This window comes from Berghia stephanieae, chromosome 1 (assembly GCF_034508935.2).
Source record: "Berghia stephanieae isolate SIO BIC M18660-M18661 chromosome 1, UCSD_Bste_1.3, whole genome shotgun sequence".
Taxonomy (NCBI): Eukaryota; Metazoa; Mollusca; class Gastropoda; order Nudibranchia; family Aeolidiidae; genus Berghia; species Berghia stephanieae.
This window is the reverse complement of record NC_088360.1, coordinates 103547088-103557087: the sequence shown is the minus strand read 5'-3', so window position 1 is coordinate 103557087 and position 10000 is coordinate 103547088. Positions and strand designations below refer to the sequence as shown.

At 37.2% G+C, this 10000-nt stretch overlaps 2 protein-coding genes across 2 annotated transcripts in view; both read right to left on the bottom strand.

The window, feature by feature from the left end:
• Window positions 1–1874: 1874 nt before the first annotated feature.
• Window positions 1875–3175, bottom strand: LOC144962135 (uncharacterized protein F54H12.2-like). The gene is made up of 2 exons (XM_078895109.1): window positions 3081–3175; window positions 1875–2781 (listed from the first exon to the last, which is right to left on the bottom strand). The coding sequence occupies exons 1-2, from the start codon at window positions 3173–3175 to the stop codon at window positions 1875–1877; spliced, it is 1002 nt and encodes a 333-aa protein (XP_078751235.1).
• Window positions 3176–8981: 5806 nt separating this feature from the next.
• LOC144962032 (uncharacterized) overlaps window positions 8982–10000 on the bottom strand; it is a 2775-nt gene continuing 1756 nt past the window's right edge. Inside the window, exon 2 of the mRNA XM_078895036.1 lies at window positions 8982–10000. This exon is cut by the window's right edge and continues 558 nt beyond it. Coding sequence (XP_078751162.1) covers window positions 8982–10000 — 1019 coding nt within the window.

The following is a 10000-nucleotide window of genomic DNA, read 5'->3' as shown; positions in this document are numbered from 1 at the left end:
GCTGGGGTAGAATCATTGTTTTTTTATGTTACATTAAGCGTGTACTCCGTATTCACCCGGATAGAGAAAACTTTGCTTTATTTGTGGGTTCATATGTGGACAAAAAACTCAGCAGCTGGATTAAGACCAACGGTGGGTGGCCCTCTATGATACAGGAGATTTCACCCGTCAATCGTTGGACGAATCGAGTACTTTTCCCCATGATGTTTTACTTTGTGATTTGGTGTGTAATCGAACAACTCAATTATCTTTTGAGTTAATGATCATATTGATGATTCGAATCATTTTTTATGTTTTGAATAAAAGAAGTTATATCTTTTCATCTTGTATTTTTTACTCTTTGATAATTATATTACCCAACAATTTGTTACAGTTTCGAAGGATTCTTTTTTTATGCTAATTTTTCTTTGAAATTTAACGTGAACATTTCGAAACTGAAACAAAAGTAGTTCCCATATAATAAAATTAAAATCTTCTTTTACAAAAAAAAACAAAACAAAAAGAAAACCATAACAGACACAGTAAAAAAAAAACCGACATAAAACCATGTGTTGGTGAATAAAATTCATTTTGTTTTATTTTTTCACAACATCGAAAGCAATGTACTTTCACACACCAGTTACACCTTATACAATAATGATCTAAGGTCATTCACACATTCACATATCAAGCTTTTAAATCATCATTATAATTTTCTATAAATATTAATAAAAAAGAAAAAGCAAAAAACAACAAAACTTGACCAAATAAGATTACGATCTAAATAAAAATGTATAATATAAAATAATAAATAATAATAATATATAATAATAATAATAATAATAATAATAATAATAATAATAATAATAATAATAATAATAATAATAATAATAGAATTATAAAAATATGATAAAACAAAAGATCATAGAAACAAACGAAAGAAAAAAAAAAACAAAAAAAAACCAACAAAAAAAAACAAAAACAAAAAAAACAACACTTTCATACACCATACACATCTTATAAAATGATCATTCACACACTCAATCATTAAACATTTTTTTTTATAAATGATTAATGGGTAGCAATGTTACATATATATCATAAACATCATTTTCATCATCGTCATAATCATCATCAACAACAAAATATTTGTAATTAAACAATTTAAAGCAAGTCTTAATTTTATAAGCGATCAAGCAATCAAAAGCAAACGGTTAATGCTTATCAATTGTATTGTAATCATCATAATCATCATCATTATCATCATCATCATCATCATCATCATTTTCTTCATTTTAAAAATCATATATTAAGGTATAAAGTAAATAGAATTATGTCTTGTTTCGTGTACACGAAATAAATTTTATCATAAGGAATCTTTTTTATTTTTTTTATTTTAAACAACAAACATTCCAATTAAGATTACCCAACCAAGGTGCCTCGGGATAAATGAGTAACAGCTCTTGCCACTTTTAAATCGTTCATACGTAAATGATAGGGATTAAAAATAGATAAAAGTTTTGACAAACTTTCACCTTTACTTTTCTTTAACACGAAATATATAACGTACAAACCACATGTGGAACTGGTTATACCCTGAATAATACGCGGGTTGTGTTTACAGCTTCGACTATTGTTTTCCACAAATCTTTGAATTGTCGGATACGCAGAAGGCGGGAACCCAAAACTATCCATATATTCTGCCTTTCCCATCCCGTTAAAATACACAGATACCCAATGTTTTCCGGGACCGGAACTCGACTCTGTGTTAATAATGTACGCAGCTGGTTGACGAGAATTCGGGTTGTTCGGAAGTCTATCTTTAGGATAAACACCTCGAAAAATTCGTCTCGCCCTAACGTGTCCGTTTAACATCGTTTCGATTTCTACGTTGTTCACGATGAAAAGTCAGTGATCACCTGACGAGTGCGATCAATTTCTATTACACTATCTAATTCGCTGTAACAGAACACAATGATCGGATCAGCTAGTGGGGTCGAGAATTTAAGTTCTAGTCTAAGCGACTCGCTTTTTACCAGTTCAAACTGGTTTCCGTCTAATAGCGATGGTGACAGATCAAAACCAAAAAGACTACAACCCTGAGAGTAAGCATTATAATCTATTCCATTTCCGGCATCGTTGTTAACCAGTCCAGCTGCTAGCATAAGACTGTGATAAGCTCTGACATATTGTTTACTACTGAAATTCGGAGTTAGTGCTTCGGACGGTATCTGTTTTCCGTTCAAGTACAGGGCTAGATAGGACAGATCAAAGTGCTGGAAATTAAAAGGATTCTTTTTGTAGTTTCCATTAAAGCTAGTGCTTTCGATTAGACCCAGTACGATCTTAGTCGGGGTTTGCGATAAAAACAAATTATCTTGCACTGCACTTAAATTTCCTTTTGGAATAGAAAAGGTTTTATGGACAACGCGCTTCATGGGGTATTTACAATTGCCGATGTGAAGTGCTTTCTCGTGTGACAGGGCCACGGCTGGGTTTAATTTAATCTTCCTAACATACAACGAGGCGTGCGTAATTACACTCTTAAACCCCTCAGCATCGGTCATGAGATGGAAAGCATCTTTAGACGGGATAAGCCTCAACTTTACATCAACTCCATTAATTAGATACCGTTCTTGATGCATGAAATCTAAATGTAGTTTTCCCATCATATCCACTTCTTTACTCTCTTTCACCAGCTCTTTCCGTGCATCGAAGCCAGCATTTGTACTATCCGTTATTTCTAGTTTACCCGGGTGTCCTCGTGAAAAAATTCCATTGTCAGGTGACTCCTTTTCGCACCTTGATCATAATTCAACATTGTTTCTACAAAACTCCTAAAAGGATAAACGTTCTCACTTGACGTCACCAGAACATCGTTCAAAGTCATATCCACTTGTGAAAACAAGGCATGAAACCAGGTGTTAACAGGGGCAACATTGCTATCGGCGTCTAAATTAGTTCCATCCGCCTTTATTACTTTAACGCGTACGTGCATAAATGTGTTATGCAAATCCAAGTAGTCTGACGTCCCCCCGCTGATCGAAAATTCGATCGGACCTCCACTCGACAAAGTAGAGATCGGATGGTATTCCACAAACAAACCATCCTGAACAGCAGTCTGGGTGACGGGTAATGAGAACAGATCGAGTCCGCTGTGTACACTCTCTGCGGAATAGGGATGTAACAAAGCCATGATAATCAACCAAAAATGTCTTGAGCTACGTTCTTCCTACGTCTCTTCCTGGTCTTTTGTCGTGTCTGAGTAGGTCGTCGTCGTTTTATACGCCGAGTCACACGTCCGGGTGGCAGCGGCGGCGGCGCGGCGGCGATGAAGTTGAAGTCAAACCACCCACGGCTCTGTTGAGTAATCTTTTCCCACTCTCCCCCGCGCGTCGTTTTAAAGCTGTTTTAACATTTTGACCGGAAATGACGTCAGATGCTATTTGGGCACCGGTTTTTGCACCTTCTTTTAATAATGTTTTAGCGCCCGATTTCAAGATGGGAAACAGAGATCTCGCAATACCACCAAAGATACTCCCAAGCCCTCGACCTCTTTGATGTCTTCCACCAACAAACACGGGTAGACCACGTCCTGCTTGAGTACAGTAATAATCATCGTAACCTTTTTGATTGGATTTGAACACGATCCCTTTTGTCATGACGACTTTTTACGAATCGAATCTCTTCTTTCGAAAATGAAGTATCACGATAGACTTCCCTGAAGCAAATGTCAAAGGTTCGCCTTTGTCGTTGGTTAAAAGGATTTCAACCGTGTCAAAATTAAATAGTCTGAGAGGAACATAGTTAGGTTTCTCAAAAATATGATGAACTATGTCTTTGCTTCTATTTCCGCTCGGTACGCATCTCAAAAGAGGTACGACGCTATCCCCAACTATTCTAGGTTGAACGAGGTTGCAATATACGTATACTGCTTCGAATCCGACGTTTAGATGTAATGGCCTTTCACTCGACACAGACGTTGGACCGTATAAATAATGATTTGGAATATTCAAGAGATTGCTCAATGTCGAACTCAAGTGCAAAAAAGTTCCTTCCTTATATAGCCTTATCATTACTCTGCGAGTCGCACGGTCGTAATAAAATTTGATGAAACCCTCGTGCTTCTTTTTTATTTTCCTTCTTATATGAGTCATCATCGTTTTAACCAGTTCATCCGGTGACTCGTATAAACCCGATGGGATGAGTACGGTATCTTGTTCGCTGTCGTTAGTAACTCTAAACTCGAAAAATGCTTCATTCTCAAGGATGTTGTTATACGTGTTACTGAATAATATTTCTGATAAACCGACTTCGTATTCTGTCGATAAATCTAACACTCTGGGTAGTTTTGTAAAATAATGCCCTGGAGAATTATTCGGAAAATAGCTCATGCTGCTATTAGAAGGTAAGACTAAATAAGACATGATTAAACTCGTTTATTCAGTGTTGGATTTGGAAGAACGTAACCGAGACAACTACTTAGAAGTGCTACCCATAGTCTGTCTGGTTCTCCGTCACGCGTCAAGTTATATAATGATACAGACACAACAATCGACACAATCATCATCTGACACAAGAACACGATCTCCCCTCTAGGGACTCGTTTCCCAAACATAGACCAATAAGATGAATTTCTGTTGGAATTATTACTTTCACTTTCGGATCCTTCCATTTGAAAATTTAAAAAAAATAAATAAAAAAACAAATAAAAAACAAAACAAAAACAAAACAAAAAAAAACAAAACAACAAGGATGATAATTAATTGTAAACACGAAGATAAGACTTTGGTATCCAAGAGTTAAATGATGAATCGTAACCGACCCACTTCACCAAAAGTTCTTGTCCGCTTTTACGCTTATCCAAGACGGTCTCAATTCTGTAGATTTCTTTTGCACCAACTTTTTGCAGTTCTTGTTTATAGAAGCTTCCGCGCACGCATTCGTTCTGATCGTCTGTAATTTGGTAGGTTCTAGGTGTTGTTGAAATGGATTTTGTCACTGTAAATAACTCTTCGGTCCAAGAGGGTAGGTAGCCCTTTTTAAACAGTCGCCTACTTTTACTTATTCTCACACGATTGCCGATCAAAAGTTTTGCACTATTTTTCTTTTTAGGTCGATCATCCAAATACAATGTGTTCCACACGTCCCCTTGATTTTTCTCTGTTACGTCAACAGGGCGTAACTTGATACTCCTATGATAAGAATGATTATAACTTTTCACTACTTTGGGTAATACGTCTTTGAATCGAGGAGAGTTCTGACGAGTAAACACACGCCACAGTTTTTCTTTGAGAGTCCTATTGAATCGTTCAACTACCGCAGCTTTAATATCCTCGTTCTCAGTAGTAAAGAAATCAATCCCATTCCGCTTCAGAAATTGCTGAAAGCTTTTATTGACAAATTCGAGGCCTTTGTCGGTTTGGAGCCGGATTGTTTTTCGACCAGACTCTAAAATAGTCCTGAAAGCATCTTTTAACGTTTCTCCCGTTTTGTCTTTTATAGGAACAGCCCACGCAAACTTGCTGAAGACATCGATACACGTCAAAATGTATCTGTACCCGTCATTGTACGATTTCAATTGTTGAACATCAATGAGATCAGCCTGCCATTGATGGTCTATTCCACCTACAATAATCCGTCGACGCGGAAATTTGTAACGAACGGGTTTATGAAGGGTGTATGCATCTTGATGAGAAAGCCAAGAGCTGACGACAGTTTTTTAAAGTTTCGTAGCAGTCTTTAACGGTTTAATACCGCCATAAGATCCCGGTTGATTAGGATTGTAATAGCGAGCGCGTAGTGTTTTATCTCCTTTCATTTGAATGAGACCCAGGCAGATGTTCTCTCCGGTTTAACCGTTTCTAAATTCCTCGACGGACGTTGTCTAATATACGCCCACCTGTCAGCATGACCGATGAGATCACGTGGGACGTTGGATTCCTGCAGAGCACGAGCAAAATATTCCCATCCTTCAGGGTTGACAGACTTTCTTTTGCGGAGTGCGTCATTGACTAGATCAAGAACGTTTGAATTTGGGATGATATTACCGCGATATTTAATCTCCCCTCTCGGGTTCCATTCAAGCTCTGTGTGTCTTTTGAGATAATCCAATAATCTCTCCGCTTTCTTTCTCAACGAAATAGGTACGCTCTCAATAATATCTTTTGTTAAAGTGTCGTGTTCTGTTGGGTCAGGTGTTCTTATTGATTGAGGATTGGTCTTAGTTACCATCTGATGTGATCGTTCATCTTTCCGCTTTAAGAATTTCCACAGCACTTGTTGATACAACTCTGCTTTTTCGATTGAGTTCATATCTTTTCGCGTTAGAATATCTTTCATCTGCTGATCAAGATCCCAAAGCTTTTCTGTGGACGGTTCGGTTATCGGTGATTCTCTTCGGGTGTGGATTGTGTCCAAGAGACGTTGGTCCACCAATACCATTTTCTTGGCATGCTCCATCTCATAAACCACCCGCTAGTATTCCACCTAAAGTAGCCAAGACAGGTTGAAGAAGGGCACCTAATAGACCACCTTTTTGTAAAAGCTTCTTTTGTCGAGATGGTGAAGAGCCTTTTTTTGATAAAAGTCTTAAATTTCTCTTGTGTCTGATCAAACGCTTCTTTTGTACTGGACTGAGCGGAAGATTACCGCGTAATATATTCAGTGCACATTCGCATAACGTATTGATTAGATCCGGTGACGCTCCATTTAAAACTGCTTTTGCTACTCTGGGTTTAGCCTCTCCAAGAAGTTTCAACATTGAAACGTTACGTTTTACACGCGCAGACATTACTTTTGGATATAAACAACTTGTTTTTCAGGAGAAAAAACGTCTGTTCTTACACGAAGATGGTCAGGTGTATCCTGTCGAAGATCGATCACCAAATAACCGTGAGGTACGTCTGTTGCGTCCTTAAATGCGTCTAGTAAAAATTTGTCTTTCCGGGATACAGTTGTTTTGCCAGCTGAACGATCTGCGAACGATCACGTGGATTTTTAAAAATAACGAGATAATGAGCATTCAAGCTGATAGTGCGATGTTCTTTATTTTTTGAGAAAAGATTTTGTACAAGATAAAACACTGAAATGTTATTGTGATGCGATTTTTTTGTAAATAATTTAGTTACGCTGTCATCAGTTTCGGCCATTAAGTCATCGAGTATCACAAGACGGTGTTTGGTTCCATCCCAAAAGGAAGATTTTGGTATCACTTCTATAAAAGTTATCCCTTGTAACGCTTCAAAAGTTCTCTGCCACTCTCCATAACACCATATAATTTCTTCAGGTTGCGGGCTCATCATCTGATTTAAATGCTCAATAAATTTTGTGACCCATACAGTTTTACCGCTTCCAGAAGGACCGGCTATCAGACATGTAAACGGGTGTTTGAAGCGCAGATCCATGATTGTTATACCAATAGAGGTTCTGTACTGATTCCGTCGGAACTGACTTTTCTCTTTATATAAAAGTAAGACAGGCTGGCTCTCTGCTGTGTGTATGTATAAACGTTTGAATCTAGCACTCGAAATCCTTTATTCTCCCCTACTCCACTCTTTCACGTTTGTAGCACCTTAAGATACTTTTCTTTTGTAAGATCGTTCAACCTCTTTGATAATCCCTTACAGCTCGTCTTAGACTTCCCTTTTCCAAAACAAATATACGTTTTTGAACAGAGTGCTACTCCTCCGTCTCCTTCATATTCTAACTTGAATAGACCCGGGGTTCGTCTGTCATATTTTTGCTGTGCACAACAACAAGGATATGGTGAAAAGTTGTTTTGTTTTTCAACAAATTCTCGAACATGTTTAGCACAAGCTACACTCGGAAACCAAGTATGGTAGTGTTTGTAAAATTCTTCAACTAAGTGCGGTTTCAAGAGGTCTTGAATATCGCAGTCGGAAAATGCAACGTATAGACTGTCTGTGTCCATCTCAAAAAGTTGGTAATCGGCCCTTGGAATAAATCTGTCTATGAAATCGTATTGAAACTGTAGCATCCTAAGTTTTGCATAGGAATAGACAAACGATCCGATTTGAATGGGTAGCGTCCATAGCACGGTACGTTTTGCTGACTCTATTTCGTGTAAAGTCGATGTCAGCGGGGTCATTTTTCTGAAATAAGGGCTATTGATGCTTTTGAGACAACGTTTTTATCATCGGCATATGTAACTTTCGTATGTTTATCTAGCGCCTCGAGTGTCTTACCATATGCTGAGTTACCCATTAATTTCATAGTTTCGGCTAAGATGCTATTTTTAGGATTACGATCACCTTCGCGTCTAGCGTCTGAAACCTTTTGCACAAAATTTGAAAAACAAGCATTTGGTGTATATTCAATTACTTCTTGAATATCTTCTACAATAAGACCGTGATTGAGATACCATTTGAGTAATGGCGTTGTCAGTAATATTCCATCAGCATGGTAACTGCTAATCAGAGTGCGGCGATGTTGCTTTAACAGATTGTTATTCACGGCGTATTGAAGCATGGTTTCACCTATATCTTCTCTCGAGACCAGGGTGTTTTTAAAGATTGGTGGCATTTCCGCGTAATAAGCGTAAAGGTCTGAAGGTACACTAATAGTACACTGAACGAAACCGAAAAGTTGGTTTTTGACAACTGCCGAAATTATCGATTCCTTGGTGATACGGGTACCTATTGTAAAACAGTTATTATGAAGCGGGCGTAGTTTCTGTAAAAAACAAGATATCCTAGGGTCTCTTTTCATTTTTTTCCATTCACATTCATAAATTTCTATTAGGGTAATTCCCAAAACGTTTCTGATATAAGCATTTTTTTCAGATGTTTTTTGTTTTCTTTGTTCAAATGTTTCACCAAAGAATGTGGTCTTATCTTTGATACAATCATGGCCATGAAAATAACAGCCTTGAAATTCGAGAGCAATTCGTTCAGTTTCAATAAACCCGTCGACCTTAACCTGTTTTTCGTGACCTAGATCTTTTTCTCTTCCATTAAATTTATGACGAATAGGAACACCCTTTATATATAACTCATCCATTCAAGCCATTCAAACGCTGCCTGTCCAAACTTGTCTATTTTCTCAGGTTTAAACGCGTTACTTTTCTGTCGTCGGATAAACAGACCGCTAGGCATGTCTTGTTGAAGACAGTATAAATACAAACTATTAGCATCATAGCCTTTCAACGATTGTACAGGTTTATCTCCCCTGATACGTGTCCTGTTCTTTTCTATATAACGTGTAAAAATAATTGACGGTCCACCAACGATGTTAGATTTTAAAAGCTGATGAAGATGTTTATGCTTTTCATTGAATAATGAAAAAAATACATTTCTAGGAATGGTTTTAAATAAGTACCGGAGTGTGACCCCTGGGATCGATATCGCGTTTTTGAAAATGTCTAAACCTAAATCTTGATAGAATTGCGTCATGCGATCAATTGCGGTTAACATTGGTCCTACGTCACGAATATTGTAGAATATTAAAAAGTCTTTCATTGATCTCATCCCTTCCTCTTCCCACACTTTCTCACAGTACGCATAGTCTTCTTGAGAAATGGTGCAATTTTTTAATGAACTGAAAAATGCTGATATAGGCGGGAGAGACGTTTCCTGTAATCTATCTAGACGGTCAAAGTATTCGTAAGGAAAAAAAGACTTCTGTTCGGTTACATTATAGGCGTGAAGAAAATTTGAGTAACTAAATCCGGGTCCAAGATAATTACCCACATCTAAAAATTTTAACTTATTATTTGATACACAAAGATAATTGTTGTTCTTTTTTACTACTTTGAAATTTTCTGTATTCATTAATCTCTTTACGAGGTAAGTTTTTAGAACATTTAAATCATACATTTTAGAATTGAAACCAATTACAATCATTTGATGAAGATAGCGATCTAAAACAGCTTTCAATTTATGATTATCACCAATTTGTTCATACGCGGATTTGAATGTCGTTTCACTGAGAAGAGCAAAGGCAAAAACACTGATTTCTTCCAAGTAAGACACCATACGGTTGACTAATTTTTGAGGATCCC

Excerpts from the sequence above, each read along its gene's own strand:
- LOC144962135 (XM_078895109.1), bottom strand. The coding sequence starts at position 3,175 with ATGGCTTTGTTACATCCCTATTCCGCAGAGAGTGTACACAGCGGACTC. Across the intron at positions 2,782-3,080 it reads ACTGCTGTTCAGGATGGTTT|GTGCGAAAAGGAGTCACCTG; the intron begins GTTTGTGGAATA and ends ATTATGATCAAG.